This window comes from Polistes dominula, unplaced genomic scaffold (genome assembly GCF_049000335.1).
Source record: "Polistes dominula isolate Pdom_NZ unplaced genomic scaffold, Pdom_raw_medaka contig_75, whole genome shotgun sequence".
Classification (NCBI taxonomy): domain Eukaryota; kingdom Metazoa; phylum Arthropoda; class Insecta; order Hymenoptera; family Vespidae; genus Polistes; species Polistes dominula.
The window spans coordinates 1,733,759-1,752,676 of record NW_028301003.1 but is presented as its reverse complement, the minus strand read 5'-3'; the positions used below and the strand labels follow the sequence as shown (position 1 = coordinate 1,752,676).

The 18,918-nt window shown below is 30.1% G+C and overlaps 1 protein-coding gene across 1 annotated transcript in view; it reads right to left on the bottom strand.

The window, feature by feature from the left end:
* LOC107067261 (uncharacterized) overlaps positions 1–18,918 on the bottom strand; it is a 43,780-nt gene that overhangs the window by 18,569 nt on the left and 6,293 nt on the right. Inside the window, 24 exon segments of the mRNA XM_089174024.1 lie at positions 6–155; positions 521–800; positions 1,531–1,669; positions 1,757–1,946; positions 2,742–2,946; positions 3,168–3,376; positions 3,488–3,633; positions 3,814–4,038; positions 4,454–4,471; positions 5,462–5,549; positions 6,452–6,571; positions 6,713–6,899; positions 7,254–7,550; positions 7,937–8,092; positions 8,353–8,493; positions 8,938–9,087; positions 13,012–13,158; positions 15,034–15,231; positions 15,762–16,058; positions 16,702–16,899; positions 17,450–17,578; positions 17,713–17,868; positions 18,070–18,233; positions 18,351–18,483. Coding sequence (XP_089030150.1) covers positions 6–155; positions 521–800; positions 1,531–1,669; positions 1,757–1,946; positions 2,742–2,946; positions 3,168–3,376; positions 3,488–3,633; positions 3,814–4,038; positions 4,454–4,471; positions 5,462–5,549; positions 6,452–6,571; positions 6,713–6,899; positions 7,254–7,550; positions 7,937–8,092; positions 8,353–8,493; positions 8,938–9,087; positions 13,012–13,158; positions 15,034–15,231; positions 15,762–16,058; positions 16,702–16,899; positions 17,450–17,578; positions 17,713–17,868; positions 18,070–18,233; positions 18,351–18,483 — 4,123 coding nt within the window.

Below are 18,918 nucleotides of genomic sequence, written 5' to 3'. Positions count from 1 at the left end.
CGTACCTGTTTGTTCTTTCTGTAAATTATCAGCAATGAATTTTTCTTCAGATGGTGAAGTATCTTTTGGTTGATCACCTTTTTCCTTTTGTTCCATACCATATTTTGATTTGTAAAAGTCCATTTTTTGACTTATTATATTTGAATCTTCATAAGCTGCAACCGAAAGAAAACAAATTACTATAATTATAATACTTAAAAAAAATATATATACAAAATAAAAAGTTAACACAATATATAACAAGTAAAAATAAAAAGAAAAGCAAAAATATTATCAAATATATAAATAACATTTATTTAATTAATAATAAATAAAACAAATAAAAATATATTTCAAGTTTAATATTTCAAGTTTTATTTAAAATATTAAATTGTTCAATTGACTTAAATCCATTTTTGTTTTGTCTTTTGTTTTTTCCTCCAAGTGGAATACGTTAGTAAAGTTAAGAACAAACAATTGACAAAAATGGATTTAGATCAATTTCAAAATTAATAAATTGTCTTAATAAAATATGTATCACCTGTTAATTTCTTCTGTATTTCAATTTTGGTGGTAACCTCTGGTAAAACGATATTCAACACGCAAATTGGTTGTTGCGGTGGTTCACCTTTAGCAACTTTTGGTTCACGCATAAACAACATTCTTGCAACGGGATCCAATAATGGATCTTTAACTTTAACGTGAAACGATAAACGATTTTGTCGGAATGCTTTGAATGTAAATTTCAATTGTACTCCTGATTTTGTTATTGGTGTTAGGTTACCACTGAATTCTATGTAAAGATCCTTTCCATGTAAAGCCTGAAAGGTGTAAAAAATGTTAGGGAATTTTACAACATTGAGGTGTCTTCTTCAATGTAATACTTGTCTTGATTTACTTCAGTTTACTTCAAATACAAAACCTGATCTCATCAACAAAATATTACAAAATAATAAGAAGATAATTTCAAAAATTCGTCAACAAACATAACCCCTAAATTGTCAATACTTCTTCAGAAATCTATACTTCACATTTTAGACATAATTGATAGGAATTAGGATAGGTCTAGGACTAGGAATAGGTACTAACAAAATACTAGGAAATAATAAGAATATAATCCCATCAATTGGTCAAACCTACTTAACAAACATAACCCCTAAATTGCCACTACTTCTTCAGAAATTCATAGGTCCATATTTAAGACCTAATTGGAAAAAATTAGGATAGGTCTAGGACCAGGAATAGGTACTAACAAAATACTAGGAAATAATAAGAATATAATCCCATCAATTGGTCAAACCTACTTAACAAACATAACCCTTAAATTGTCAATACTTTCTCAGAAATCCATACTTCATATTTTAGACATAATTGATAGAAATTAGGATAGGTTTAAGTATAGGAATGGGTATTAACAAAATGCTAGAAAATAATAAGAAAATAATCCCACAAATTCATCAAACCCATTGAACAAACATCCAGGAATGAGTGTACTAACAAAATATTAAAAATAAGAAATGACAAAAATGAATAAAAGAAAATAAATTTTACCTCAACGTCACGACTTTTAACAATTTCTAAAAATTCTTCTTGTCTTTCCAATGTGTGCATTCCTTCTTTACCATCGGTCATGCACAATATCCTTAAAGTAGCTTCAAGAGTGTCCATTCTCTTCGAATATATTACGAAACTGTCAATTTAAAAATAGAAAAATCAATCATAGTTGAATATTTTGTTAAAAAAAAAAAAAAGATATATCCATAAGAAAAATACGTACTTCGTTATGTAAGGTACAAACAATGATTCCTTGTATAATTCTGTCGCCATTTTTGGAACTTCACTAATATTTCTACAATCCATTAACCAAAACCTAGCTGAAACTGTTGTCGTGAATGAGACACGATCGTTCATAAATGTCAATGGTGTTGAACCAGTGACATCTTCCCATTGAGCTTCACTTGTACCACCTGACAATTAATAGTTATTTAAATTTGTTCCAATTAATCACATTAAACAATACAATGGCAAATAATATTTTAATATTAAATTCAAAGTAAAGTATTCAATTCACAATTACAAAACAATATTATATCATATTAACACATTGACAGCCGGCCCCGCAAAATCGCCGGGTTTCTGAGTCTGTCGCTTGAGCGCCAGCCCCGCGAAAACGCCGGGTTTCTGAGTTTGTCGCTTGAGTAGCTGCCCCACGATGATGTGGATTTCTTTTTTTGTTGGTATGAGTGTCTTACACATCGATTTGTATTTACTTGCCATGTTTACGTTGATCTTTTTGGCTAATCAGTGATCAGAAACAAATGAATAAGGCCGGCGTTCAGGGTTTAACACGTTCACGCCAGCGCGTACCACCGGTGGCCCGCGCTAAACTGTCCCATCGGGCGGCGCGTACCACCGGTGGTCCACCTTGGTCCAGGTTTGAACAAGCAAAAATCACGCGCCGCCAGATGAAGCGCATCTTAGATTCGAGTGCCGCCCCACAGCACAGACACTGAAAATCGGCGCCGGCGTCAACGTGTTAAGTGGCCACTACGTTACCGGCGCTCAGGCTTTAAATGTCTCTTAAGTCGCCGGCTGGTAATGTGTTGTTAAATATTGAAACAAAAATCAAGATATGTGACCAAATAATCATTATCACATAATCAATATTAATTAGTAATCAAAGAAATTAAACTAATTGATCATTTTAATAATTAATATCATAATATTTATATAACATTAGATACTGTAATTGTATATAGTACCAGCAATGCTGCAAAGTAATCGTAAAGTTGGTGTTTCTCCGCCATATTGATTAATCATTCCTTTGTTTGCAGCTTGTGGCACCGGTATAGTCAAAGTTATCGGCTTGTGAAACTTTCGTCTTCTTGGCTCAATTGTAATTACCGGTGATACTGCTACGCAATTACCTAAAAGTTTAGCCGTAAGTTCTGCCGGGATGACGTGGGCCTGCGAAGAGGTAAAAACATATGTTTTTTTTTTTTTTTTAACTAGTCAATACAATGTTTGTATATTTAATAATCCCTCATGACAAACACAACCTAACTTTTTGTGGCTTCACTAGTATCTGATTTGACTAACGCTAATCTAAGTTATGTATATATATTACTATAATATTACTATAATATTACTATATATATTAAAAATAGAAAGAAATTTGTTTTGCTTACTTGTAATCCAACTTTGATCTTTTTCGTTAATGCACCAGGTGGAAATACAGCTTGAACGTCATTTGCCACACTTGACATTAAAATACCACCCTCGGATCCTATTACATGTACCTCTTGTTTGATTCTAGTTACTATCGCAAAATATTGCGGAAAATCGGTCGTTATTATTCGTGTTATTCTACCAGAATGTGCTGCGTTCATTTGAGGATCTGTTTTTTGAATTGAATTTTTTTTATTTTTTTTTTTTTTATTTTGTTAAATCAAATTATTCAATCGTATTAAAAAATAATCGTATAAATATTTAAAATATATTTTAATACCGTGTGGTGTATTTAACAAAGTATCATCGTTATCTATAGAATTATCGTGTTCCTTCCATGTTTCACCATTTTCACTTCTTAATATAATTATTTCCCTTTCTTTTCCACGAATCGATGCGAAATGTGGTATGTCGATTAAAACAGGTCTGTAAAAAAAGAAAAATAAAAAAAAAAAATAATAATAATAATGAAATTTAAAGTATTTAATATTGGACATCTTTGTTTGTTTGTTTGTTTTTTTTTTTTTTTTAGTTATATTTCAACGTAAAATATTATTTCATAATTATTTTAATTTTAATATTATTTCATCGAGAAATTTATTTTACCCTAAAAATGTTGCACCAACTGGACCCATTTCAATGATTCGCGTTGCCAAAGCTTCACCTTCCATCAAAGGTGGTGGATTAGCTACTTTACTAGGTTTAATTAATCTACATGTAACCCTTAATGGCATAGTTGCTCTACGGGGTGGTACGATTATTCTAACACCACTGTGTCTGCAACCCTTCATTGCACCACCACGTGCATCCACGAGGAAACTCACTAAAAATCTGTAAATATGAATTATCATAATATATATATATATAAACATATTGTTTTTATTTTCATGTAAAATTATAGATGTTAACCCTTTCGCTGCGAACAGTGCCATTTGGCGCTCGGGGTATAAACGCTTTCTCTCAGCGAACAGCGCTTTTTGGCGCTCGACTATGAACACTTCCCCCGAGCGAACACGGGCCTTGGGGCGCCGTAAATTTGATTTACGAAAGTTACGCGTATCGTGTCGTCCGTACAAACAACCTACTATTGTGCCCCGACTGCTGAGAGGGCATTTCATTTTTAAGCGCTCCGCAGCAAAAGGGTTAATATTAACATAACCTATATAGATATGTATTTATTTTTCAAATTTTTTCTATAAATTATCTACCAAATTGGGATTTACTTATTAAAAGAGGATTTACTTACGATCGGAAATGAAGTCTCCTAAAATCAAAATACATTTATTCAGTCAATTATTTTTTCTAAAGAATTACTGTATATATACATATATATATATATACTTCTAAAAACTACGACGGACCAATTACGAATTATTTACAAATTAAAAAATAAAATATATCTTTTTTACTCTGCAATTATTTACAACTATATAAACTAATACTAGTTTTGAATATTATTTTCAATATGAAAATAATCTAAAGTAGCTTTTTTCAAATATGACTACATTAATATTTATTAACCCTTTGCACTACGCTGTCTCACCGTATGAGACATTTTGATTCTAACCTATCACTTTAATGTCTCAACGTATGAGACATTAAAGTTTATTAGTTATTACGAGGAATTAAGTTATTTCAGCACAACTTTTTGACACATGCATGTTTCCCTGATGTTTTCTCTTAAAATAGCACAAGACATCTAATCAAAATATAGTCAAATAACAAAGATATATAATAAAAATTGTCAGCAGATTTTGTGTTCTAAGAGAATGCGAGACGCGTGTTTAACGACGGATCCGAGAACTTTTTGACGAAACTTGAGAAAAGCGATAAGAAGAATTTGTAGAAGAAATGTTTTTATAAAAGCATATCTCGCATTTTATAATGAGATTTATAATGTACAAAGAAATATTATCAAATAGTGTCACATTTCAAATACAATGTAACGCGGTCGCCCTTTTTTTTCAATTGCAACGCTATTACACACATACATTCTCTTGATAAATAAGTTCTTTTGGTAAAAGTTCTTTAGGTAAATATGTTCCTTGATGTTTACAGATTAATATAAGTCCAATATCATTAGAATCAGTTATTTGGTTCCAAAGTTATACTAAATAATACGACGGTCTGTAAATGTGCCATTTCTGTGGCGCGGTGTAGCTGCTACTTCAACGTCGAGAATCGTGCGAAGTGCAAAGGGTTAATATAATTTCCATTATATGAAAAAATATATAGTAATTAATTTTTTACTTACCCTAAATTCAATGCGTCATTACTGTCAAAGTTTTCTGCCAAGCAATAATTATTACTTTGAACGAATTCTTGTTTTTCTTCTTTAGTAACTAAAAATAAAAAATAGATCATGTTTTAATAAGCTCTGATTATAACATATATATGTAAGATTCGTGTAAAAAAACTGGACCGCTGGACTGACTGGACTGGGGACTCGAACCACGGATCTTTCGCTTTCCGGGCGACTGCTCTTTAACCAATTGAGCTATCCAGGGCCCACCGACCAGTTCCCTTCCACGAATGCTTATCAAGTTTGGCATGGAGACGTTCGTCCCACATTCCACCCCCCTACAACAACAACATTCGACCCCGAATGTTCCGTCATAACCACCCCTCCCTTGGTGACACCTTCGTTACTCGCTACGTCTCTACTCGTTACGTCTTTACTCGTTCCGAACACGTTGCCGAGGCTCCGTAAGACCGTCTTGTCTAGTTCCTCGGCCAACCGTTCGCGTCGCCACTATCGGCCAAACTCTTTAACTCTTTTGAAATTATTTATAAATAATTTCTTCTCGTGGCGTTGTAAGACTGTGGAACATGCTACGAAACAGACCTCCATCCCGGACGAGCCCCCAAATGTAAGATTCGTGAAAAAAACTGGACCGCTGGACTGACTGGACTGACTGGACCGGGGACTCGAACCACGGATCTTTCGCTTTCCGGGCGACTGCTCTTTAACCAATTGAGCTATCCAGGGCCCACCGACCAGTTCCCTTCCACGAATGCTTATCAAGTTTGACATGGAGGCGTTCGTCCCACATATATATCAGGTAGACCGGAAAGTAATGTCGCTTTTTAACCACTTCGGGGTGGCTGGGACCCACCCACCCCGGGGACCACTACAAACTAGTTTTCCTTCCCCGAGACTAACAGCTAATAATAATAATAATATATATATATATATATATATATATATATATATATATATATATATATGTTATATATGACCTACTTTGTCTATGTATTGGATCATCTTTAGTAACATCGATTGGCAATGAATCATCTCTTAAACTTTTCATTAAATCCGCTGTAAGATATTTGTATGGTTGTTCGCTGATCAACGCATCGGAAGCTAAACAAAACACGTAAATTAAATTAATTAACGAATAATATTAATTAGAATTACTAGCAATGGGATGGAAAAGGGGTTTAGTTAGGACGAAAAAAAAATAGAAAATTGTTATAAGTGTAATATTATTATTATTATTCTTACCACCCTCGTCATCGGAATCAGACATCAGACTTGTTTCTTGCAAACTTTCCGGTGCTATTACTTTGTATTTTTCTTCCCAATTTTTATTGTCAGGTGCTGCTAAATTGTCATAAGGCATTCCTTTTAATACTTCCATTACCGATATATATCCTAATTTTTGAGCAATATTTAATGCTGTCAAGCCATCCTAAAAAAAACAAAACAGTTAAACAAACAAACAAATATAATATCATTAAAAAAAAAAAAATCATCAAACACAACCAACAAACTTGAAAATAAATCGATAAAAATTGAATCACATGTCTGACTCGTGTGGTTATTTTCTAAACACGTGTCAGCCATGTTGTTTTTAAGATAAAAAAAAGGGGTAAATATATGAATATGAAGAAACCAGTAGATATAAAGAATTATTTGTTAACCAGTTAAGTGTGGCGATGATTTGTGCGCAGAGAGTGCGCTCTGGTGTGTATCGCGGTAATCAAGCGATGACGGATATAGTCGTCAAACACGTTTAACTGGTTAAGCAAGTTTGTGTACTTACATTTGTACGTGCTTTATGCGATGCATTTCCTTCTAAAAGTGCGCTAACAACGTGAGCATGACCCTGTTGTGCAGCCTGATGCAAGGGTGTATAATTTTGTGCCGTTCTAACGTCAATTTCAGCATTGTGTTTTAATAAAAATCTTATCATCGAGAGATTTCCAAAATGTGCTGCAACGTGAATCGGTCTGTAACCAGTTTCGGTTTGACTTTCTACATTGGCATCATTTTTAACGAGAATCGATGCAACTCTGACGAAATCTTCTTGAGCACATAAGTGCAATGCTGTTAAACCATTCTAAAAACAAACAAAAAGAAAATAATTCATCCAATATGTTAAGGTGTATCAAAAGTTCTTGTGTGTATGTGTTTTTTCTTTTAAATTAACATATCAAAAGTAACAAATTTACAATAACAATAATTCATTATGCAATTTCAATCTGCTTAAATTTAAACACAATAAATGTACGAATTTTTGATTCATCTTAACACGTTGGCTGCCATGGGGCAGCGCCGTAGGGGCCACCGATGACCAGCGACGCATAATGAAAAATTCATGTTGGCACCTTGGGCAAGTCACGTAAAATTCGCGCGAGCAGCCAACGTGTTAATTATAATACTATAATTATTATTATTATTGTTAATTTGTTTAAAAAAAAAAGAAGAAATAATAATAATAATTACCTTAGCTTTGTGATTTGGATCAGCCCCGTGTTCAATAAGTAAATTCGTCATATCGTAATGGCCCTTTTGCGAGCTCAAATGTAATGGGGTAAATCCTGCTTTAGATTCGGCATTAGCATTCGCTCCGCCTTCTAACAGAGTTGAAGCAATGTCCATCTATATTAAATGAAAAATATATATTCATATGTGGGGCGAACGCCTCCATGCCAAACTTGTTAAGCATTCGTGGAAGGAAACTGGTCGGTGGGGCCCTGGATAGCTCAATTGGTTAAAGAGCAGTCGCCCGGAAAGCGAAAGATCTGTGTTTCGAGTCCCAGTCCAGTCAGTCCAGCGGTCCAGTTTTTTTTCACGAATCTTACATATATATATTTACTTAAATATTATTATTATTATTATTATTATTATTATTATAATACCTGATTTTTACGAGCAGCAATGTGCAAAGGTGTATGTCCGTTTTGTGATGCAAGATGTGGGGATGCACCCTTCTCCAATAAAAGATTTGCAACATTTGGATGATCGTAATGGCAAGCCAAATGCAACGGTGTAATATCGTTCTAAAAATGATTAATTAATTAATAAATTAATTAATTTTCTATACATGTAATATATAATATAGAAACTAAATTATAACCCCATTCGTTTAATCATATGTTTTAAAAATATATATATATATATTAATTTAGTAATAGTATATAATAATTTAGAGTAATAGTTATAAATATATATAATTATATACATATATTTAAATACAAACTAATACAATTATAAGTTTAATATGAATAAAATGAATCCCACCGTAACAAAGTTGACCACCTAAGTTGAATTCTCAATGTTGAATTTAAAAAATAATTAAAACGTTACATGTAGATATAATTTATACCGATTTCTATTTTTTTTTTTTTGAGGGTGACGAAGTTAAAGAGGTGGTTTCGTTATTCATAACATTCTATTTTCATAATGAAATATTTAAAAAAATGAATTGTCTCATTTGTGCTAACCTTTCCTTGTGCATCAAGTTTGCTGTCCTTTTGCAAAAGTATCTTTGCCACGTTCATATTGCCATACTTGGCAGCTATGTGAAGTGGAGTAAAACCATTTTTCGTTGTTGCTTTTACAGATGCATTATTTTCCACTAGAATTGCAGCTACCTGTTTATCATAAAGTTTCTCTTGTTATATTAATAATTATAAATATATATATATATATAACTATAGATATGAAATGATGATACAATTACGTTTATAATATATCACCTGATACAAATAACTTGATTTATACATATATATATATACATCAAATATTACAGTTGGTTATTTCTTAATTGCAATTGAATATAATTTGTAATGTGCATCAAATATTAAAATTGGTTGCCTACTAATTATAATTAAAAAGAATTATTTAATAATTATAAAAATATATATATATATATTATTATTATTAAAGTTGGCTATCTTTTAATTGCAATTAGAAATAATTTAGTATAAATATATAATATAATATATAGTTATAAATATATGTAGCTATATACATATATTTAAATACAAACTAATACAATTATAAGTTTATAGTATATCACCTAATATAAATTATTTAATTTATATATATATATATATATATATATATATATATATATATATATATATATATATATATATATATAAATTATATATATATATTATAATATTTGATACATATATATATATATATATATATATATGTATCAAATATTAATATAGGTTATCTCTTAATTGCAATTAGAAATAATTTAGTAATAGTTATAAATGTATGTAGCTATATACATATATTTAAATACAAACTAATACAATTATAAGTTTATAATATATCACCTGATATAAATTATTTGATTTATATATATATATGTATCAAATATTAATATAGGTTATCTCTTAATTGCAATTAGAAATAATTTAGTAATAGTTATAAATATATGTAGCTATATACATATATTAAAATACAAACTAATACAATTATAAGTTTATAATATATCACCTGATATAAATTATTTGATTTATATATATATATATATATATATATATATATATATATATATATATATATATATATATATATGTATCAAATATTAATATAGGTTATCTCATAATTGCAATTAAAAATAATTTTTCAATAATTATAAACATATATATAGCTATAGATACAAACTGATACAATAATATGTTTATAATATTCCACCTAATATAAATAATTTCATTTTTATACATATATGCATCAAATATTAAAATTTGATTATCATTTTAATTGCAATTAGAAATAATTGCTTACCTATTATTGCATAATGAAGATAAATCAGTTGACTAATGACGTATATACAGTACATAACAAGAATTACGTTAATTCTAATTTTTAATATAAATACATTGTGCAATAACGTTAATTTTTATAATATATAAAAACACCTACATTGGAGAATGATATGAAATTTATCTTAAAAAGAAAAATTTGCAAAAAAAAATGACTTATTTAATGCGAGTGAAATTGAATGAAAAAAAAAAAAAAAAAAAGAAGAGGGACAAACAAAAAATAAAACAAAAATAAACACTTTCCACACAGCCAACACGTTTTAACTATAATAATCATATGCAGGAATTAAGTATAATATTATATAATAAAAAAAGAAAAAAAAACAAGAGAAAAGAAAGAAATGTTTAACAACACATATATATACATATATGTATGTATAATATTTATGTATGTGCATACGTTTTTACCATAAAAATAAATTTGAAAAAAATATTCATTTCTCTTCTGTGTCGTACTTCTTAATATTCACTTTGAAATATTAAAATCGTTAATTAGTAGCATAAAATAAAAATATTATTTACATAACATAACATTATGTACATATAATATACATACAATTATATATACATACATACATACATACATCTAACACATACTAATTATACTATATTGAAAATAATATATTAACACGTTCGTCGCCCAGAGCCCGTTTCAGTTGAAACGGCTCTGGCTCAAATTCGGCCATATTCGGCCCCCGCCAGGCCCAACATTCGATTGTCGACGCGCCGTAACGTAAAGAAGCGATAAGTAGAAATATCAACAATGCACACAACCCAAGTATTATGGTTATGTTATATTATTATATTTTATTTACCAACAATAATTATGTTTCGAAATGGGAAATGTGAAAGGTTTTTCCAACTAAAAATACTAGAACTTCAACAAGAAGAGCGTCACCGTATACGGTGACGGGGCTCCCGGAGAAGCTTGCCCGTTTTCGATATACAGTGCCATGGGGACGAACGTGTTAAGTGAACCGAAAAGTAATGTCACTTTTTAACCTCAAATTCATAGAAATACATTTGTTTGTTCTAACAAATTTTTATTTTTAATCAATAATGTAAATTACTTTCGTTGTCAACAAATCTTTTTTGAAGTGAAAACTTCTTTAGAATGGGTGTGATTTGAAACAATGTAACGGAGCGGTAGGCGGCTATGTAACGGAGCGGTAGGCGGCTATGTAACGGAGCGGTAGGCGGCTGTGTAACGGAGCGGTAGGCGGCTATGTAACGGAGCGGTGGGAGGCAATGAAACGGCCGCGATACTAAATGAGAAGAGAATACAATTATCCAACACCAGATATTTTGTATTCGTCTCATTCTCTCGAAACTTTGATTTGAAAAAATGTAACGGAGTGGTAGGCGGCTGTGTAACGGAGCGGTAGGCGGCTATGTAACGGAGCGGTGGGAGGCAATGAAACGGCCGCGATACTAAATGAGAAGAGAATACAATTATCCAACACCAAATATTTTGTATTCATCTCATTCTCTCGAAACTTAGTTTTATTGAAGATTTCACTTCTAACACGTGTGATCTGCAGACATGTTTCTTTTTTTTATTATTTCAATATTTTTATTTTTATTCTTTTTTTTTTTTTTTAATGGGGAAGAGGAAACTAGAGTAAGGACTACGTAAAACAAATATCAATTGAACAATTTTTATAACAACGCAATATAGTAGTTGCATGCAATAAATATTATATCTATTTTGAGTTTTATTTAAAATTCATGCTTTACAAAAAATAAAAATAATAATAATAATAATAATAATAATAATAATCATAATCATAATTATAATGAAAATGTGCAGTGAAATGAGGGAGAAACATAAAAACGGATAAAACCAATGTAACGAAAATTTTATTAAATCGACTAACGAATACATAGAGAAATAAATATATATATATATATTTATATAACGTAAAATTATAAATAATATTTTTTTTTTTTAAATAAGAAAAATAACCTTTTTTTTAGAATCGCGTTGAATGAAAAATAAAACGTTTATATAACATGTGTGCAATTTATATGTATAGGGTGATCTAAAAAAAATGGTCCAAGATTTTTATATATACACATGCTATGGCTAACAATCAGTCCGATACACACGTCTTTAAGTCAACGAATTACCTTATACCTCCATCTGTTAGAATCTCATCGAACTAACAGAAATAATCATGACTCTTCTTTGTTAATAAACAAATAATTCGATTATAAATTGAGATATAAACTATCCTATCTTTCAAGTTGGAAGAAACTGCACACATTGTGCAAAATTTTATTAAAATCGGTTCAGTAGTTTAGGAGTCCATTGCGGACAAACAACGTGACACGTAATTTATGTATATTAGGATAATGAAACATTAATAAAAATAACAAGTAAGACCATTTTTCTTTAATAATCACCATTAACATATATTTAAAAAACTAGTGCATGGTGAAATAAAATGTTACGAAATAAAATGAAAAAGAAATGTGTTTGAAACTAGATTAAAACGTCGCGATTTACGTGATCTTATTTACATATTTAAATAATTCTTCGAATAAATTAAAAATATGAATTGTTCTTTTTTTTTCTTTTCTTTTTCTTTTTCTTTTCTTTTTCTTTTTATGGGTGCGTGAGTATAATGCGTGTTTTCACATAAGATATTCACGACGACGTGACCAAAACAAATACGACCTATTTTGTTTGTCGACGTATTCAGCTATTTTTGCGATTTCTTTGTACATTACCTCCTCCTGACCTTCCTTAGCTGCAATATGCAATGCAGTGTGCATATCCTTCGTCGTAGTATCGACAGCTGCACCATGTTGCAAAAGTAACATAACTATATCTATGTTACCCAATCTTGATGCAATGTGCAACGGTGTTTGTTGTTCCTACAAATATACAATTTCATTTTCTACGATTCGCGCCATTTTATTTAAAAAAAAAAACAAACAACATAAAAATTAACCTCACTTTTTCCCTCTCCAAAAAAATTATTAATAATAATAATAATAATAATATAAATAACAATAATAATGATGTTCAATCGAAGAGTGTATTTTAAACAAAAAAATATTTCGTATACGCCATTTTCCAGTAGGATGCACCACTATAATGGTTTTCGCGGATTACATCTTTTAACACTAGATATATCAGACTAGTCATTTTGACTGGTCGGGGGCCATTTTAATTCAAAATTTCTACTTCATGTAACATTTGATTTATGTAAATAATTGAAAAATGTCTATAAATCCATTTATCTATTAAAATTATTATTGTTAAACATTTTTTGTTATTTTTTAAGAGTAAATAAAGACTGGAAGCAAAGCTCAAAAAGCATTTTTTTATATACAACAGTCATTTTGACTAGTGTGGTAGAAATAGATATACTGAAAATGGTGGTATTGGGATCTCTAGCACTTGAATACGCTATCTGGTGGCTAAATTCAAAATTAGAGTAGATAGGTCAAATTGCTACGCCACGTGAGGGATCTCTAAAACTTGAATACGCTATCTGGTGGCTAAATTCAAAATTAGAGTAGATAGGTTAAATTGCTACGCCACGTAGGGGATCTCTAGCACTTGAATACGCTATCTGGTGGCTAAATTCAAAATTAGAGTAGATAGGTTAAATTGCTACGCCACGTAGGGGATCTCTAGCACTTGAATACGCTATCTGGTAGCTAAATTCAAAATTAGAATAGATAAGTCAAATTGCTACGCCACGTGGGGGATCTCTAGCACTTGAATACGCCATCTGGTAGCTAAATTCAAAATTAGTGTAGATAGGTCGAATTAGGGACCTTATACGAGGGATGCGCCATGTACATTGCTAGACTGAAAATGTAGGGGGACAGCTTGCGTTGCATCGCGCAGCCATGTTTATCTTTAGTATGTATTAACGGCTGTGGTTAGTTGAATCATTCGCGCGCAATCACGTGACTACACAAGTTCCTGTCCCCGAGCAATTTACATGGCGCGTCCCTCCTATAGGGTCCCTAGGTCGAATTGCTACGCCACGCCCTCTGCCAGGGATCCCAATATCTAGTGTTAAAATATATCATACCTAATTGTATTATTAATTATTAAAGTAAATTGTTAAAATTAAAGTATATATGTAATATATTTTCAAGAAAAATTATAATTTAATTATTAAATATTTCATTTTAATATCTGTTCAATAAAAGACGGCATTGTCTGTTGAACTCTGCTGTACAAAAAAAACAGCTTAACAAAAAAAAAAAAAAATTCAGCAGTGCCTAAGAGGTTAAACGAAGCTAAGAAAAGCGTAACTAAAAAAGAAAAAAGAAAAAAAAAGAAAATTAAGTAAAAAATAAAAAAAAGTACAATTATATTTTCACCCGTATAATAATAATAATATTATTATTATTATCACAGAGGACTGGTTAATGGCTCATGCGTTTTGAGCAATTTATTAATAATTATAATTTCAATTTACTATTGATCATTGTCTAGTGCTTTTTTTCTCTCTCTCTCATCTGCGAATTCTGCTTTTACAAAAATTGTCTATCTTTGGGTTTTTATTTGATCTTCTTACAAATTGATGGCGGCGATAAACGGGGATAAAGGTTAACGGTGGTTGGTGGGTGGTGGGTGGTGGTAATGGTGGTGGGGAAGAAAGGAAAAGGTAAAGACGAAAGATCAATATATACGTTTAAGGGTTTATCATTTGATCGGTAGAAAAAGGGAAGGGAGGGTAACCCTTTTTTTTGTTTGGTTTTTGTTTTTTTGTTTAATTTACTTACCCTAGCACGTGCATCAACTTTGGCTCCATTTCTTAACAAAATTCGAATAATATCGGTTTGATTAGCTCTAGCTGCCAGGTGTAAGGGTGTTTCTCCCCTAACAGTTGGCACATCGGGATTGGCTTCGTGTTGTAGTAGGAATATCACGATATTCATGCATCCCATAAAACTGGCCACGTGTAACGGAGTCAGTCCGGACTGGAAAATATTTTTTTTTTGTTTATTTAAATTATTTATAATTAACATATTTTTTTTGTTTTGTTTTATTCCAATTTCAAGAAACAATTTTCAATTATTTTCCGTATAATCTCATTCTTTTTATTTCATATCCGACTCGCATAATCCGTTAACCAGCCTTTCCAATTATATCTCATTTTTTATTTCTCATATTTCAATATTTAATTTACGGTTTGAACGTAAAAAAAAAAAAAGAAGAAGAAGAAGAATAAAAAATAGAAGAAGCAGCATGACCAAAAATATCAAGCAAAATATTTGTTTTTTTTTTTTAAATGAAGTAAGAAAAAAAGAAAGAAAAAAATATATAAAATATTGATAGAATCTTGTAATAATTTCTTTTATATTTTTCTTCAAATAATTCTTTTTTTTTTTTTAATTTTATTTTTTTATTTCATTTTAAATTAAAAATTAGAAACTATATATATATATATATTTAATAAAAAAAATAAAACATCATCATCATCATCATCATCATCATCATCATCCGTTACCTCAGTCGTAGATTCGATCGATGCGCCATGTTTCAGCAATAATTCGACGACCTTGATACGATTCTTCTTGCAAGCAATGTGCAACGGTGTAAAACCATTTAATGCTCTTGCATTTGGATCGGCTTTTCTGTCCAAAAGTAATTTAGCTACTCTAACGTGACCGCAGTGTGCGGCTACGTGTAAAGAAGTTAAATAATCGATGGTCACTTCGTCAACTGGTGCACGATGATACAATAATGCTCTAGCAGCATCAACGTGATCACCTTGCGAGGCCATATGCAAAGGTGCTAAACCATTCTACAACAAACAAATGTTATAAAAATAGATATTATTATTATTATTATTTTATATCTTTGAATTACGTGCGCCAATATTATCCCCACTCCAACCGACTTTATCCCTACTTCAATTCATTTCATCCCCACTCCAAGCTACTTCATCCCCACTCGTATCTTTTTGATGCTCAAATATTGCACGGTGAGACTAATTTGAGTATAACAACAAATAAACTTTACTTAATATTAATTATATTACGTTATTATTTTATTAATATTTAAATAAATGAAATTTACTTAAATTCATAATAATTATTCAATTAATAAATCAATCAAAAATATTGTTATAGTGTAATTTATCAAAAAGAAATCTAAATTTTTCTATAACTTTGTATAAGTGGGGATGGTGGATGAACCATATCTGATTTTATTCAATTATTTATCTCAAACTTGAATATATAATTGCAATATTAATAGTTTTTGGCACGACAATTTTATAATAAATCCAAATTATTGTTATAGTTAAATTGAACAACAATAAAATACAAATCTTATTACAATGTGGTCGAGTTTCATTTGATTTTTTTCAATTTTATATCTCATCTACTTGAATAATATTGCAATATTGATATTTTTTGATTATACTTGACAAATAGAGTTTTTACCTTGGAACGAGCACTGATAGGTGCTGAATTTTCAAGTAACGTGTTTACAACTTCCTCGTGTCCGGATCTAGCAGCACAATGCAACGGAGTCAAACCGTCCCTCGTTTTTGCATCGATTTGTGCCGAATTTTCTAACAGGATTTTGACGATATTATTTTTACCCCATTTAGCTGCCACGTGTAAGGGACTTATATTGTGCTGAAAAAAAAAAACATTTTAATATAATTCATTGAATTCTTAAATAAATTAATAATATATTAATAATAATTAACACTTTAATGGCCGCACGTAATCTACGCAATCAAACGTCGCTAAGAGCCGATATAATATTTATGAAATATTAATTTAAAGAAAACAACAACAATTTAACAACAAATTTTTCATTTTATATAATTTTAAATATAAAAAAGAAGTTATATATAAATAACGGTTGTTTTGATTATCACAGACATGTTGTGTGAGCGGCTATTAAAGTGTTAATATTAATATTATTTATATTAGGGGTGCCCCGCCACGCGTTGCTGTGGCAGCTCACAATCAGTCCGATACACACAAAATAATATTGCGATTATAAATTGAGATATAAACTATCCTATCTTTTAAGTTGAATGAAACTGCACACAGTGTGCAAAATTTTATTCAAATTGGTTCAATAGTTTAGGAGTTCATTGCAGACAAACAACGTGACACGTAATTTTTATATATATTAAGATAAGATATATAAATAAATAATTATTCATAGTGATACCTTAGCCAAATAATTAACGTCAGCACCACGTTTAATTAACAAACGTGCTATCTCTTCGTTACCATAATGAGCAGCAATGTGTAAAGGTGTAAAACCACTTTTAGATGTGACATCAGGTTTATGATCGTTCTGTAAAAAATAAAAATAATAATAATAATATATAAATTAATTAATTAATTAATTAATCGTTACATTTACAGAATGCAATAATTAATACGTCAATATTTGAAATGTAACGCGTTTAAATAATTCATAATTATTACTTGTAAAAGTAAATCGGCTGCTTTGCAATCGTCTTTTTTAGCGGCAATATGTAATGCCGGTAATCGAACTTTTCCTTTGGAATCATTTTCCAATAGTACACTGACGACTTTGTCGTGACCTTGCTGCATTGCCACAGCAAGTGGAGTAAATCCATCCTAAAAAAAATTGAAAAAAAAAAAAAAGTAAATTAATTAAATAAAAGATAGAAGAAGGAAAAACAATTAAAACAAAAGGTTTAAATAATCAATACGATCAACACGATACTTGTGATATAAAATAAATTTAATATTCAATAAATGTTGAATTAATATTATTCAATAAATGTTGAACATATTGTTGTTGTTTTTGTATTTTACCTCCGTAGCGAGACTTTGATTGGCTCCATTGCTAAGCAATAATTTGACGACTTGATCATGATTCTCTTGGGCTGCCATATATAATGGTGTAAATCCATTTTGTGATTGAATATTAACCGCGGCACCATATTGAATAAGTATACTAACTATTTCTGCTTGGCCAGCTAAATAAAAAAAGAAAAAAAAATCATTTAGATAACAATTGATGAATGTATTAATATCGTATAATAAATAATAATGTCTTGAGAATGATTAATATATAACTATGCGGTATAATTTACCTAAAGATGCTATGTGCAATGCGGTATTGCCTTTCTTTGTCGCAGCGTCGACCTTTGCACCCCTTTTCAAAAGTTCCGTTACTATCTCAACGTGTCCATCTTTCGATGCTAAATGCAATGCGTTTAGACCGTTCTGAAATTTATATATCAATTTTATTCATCATATCATTTATTAAACGTATATATATATATATATATATTTGAGAACATGTATTCAACCCTTAGCATTTTACTATGACATTAGTTTTTTTCTTCTTGTTTTTATTAAAACAACAATTTACATTTATGTTTTTGTTTATTTATTTATTTTTTTTTTTTTTTTTTTTATCAAAATTATATTGAATTGATTTTATTTTATTTCCTTCTTTTATATATATATATATTTCTTTTTCTTTGGCAGTTGAAGTAAACTTAATAATCTTTTGCTAACTGTGATGGTTAATACACAAAATTGAAATATATATATATATATATATATATATATATTCAAAAATATATTTAAATAATATATATATCCTTTGTTGTGGGATATATTTATTTATGAATGCAAAAAAATTGGCTTTTTCAA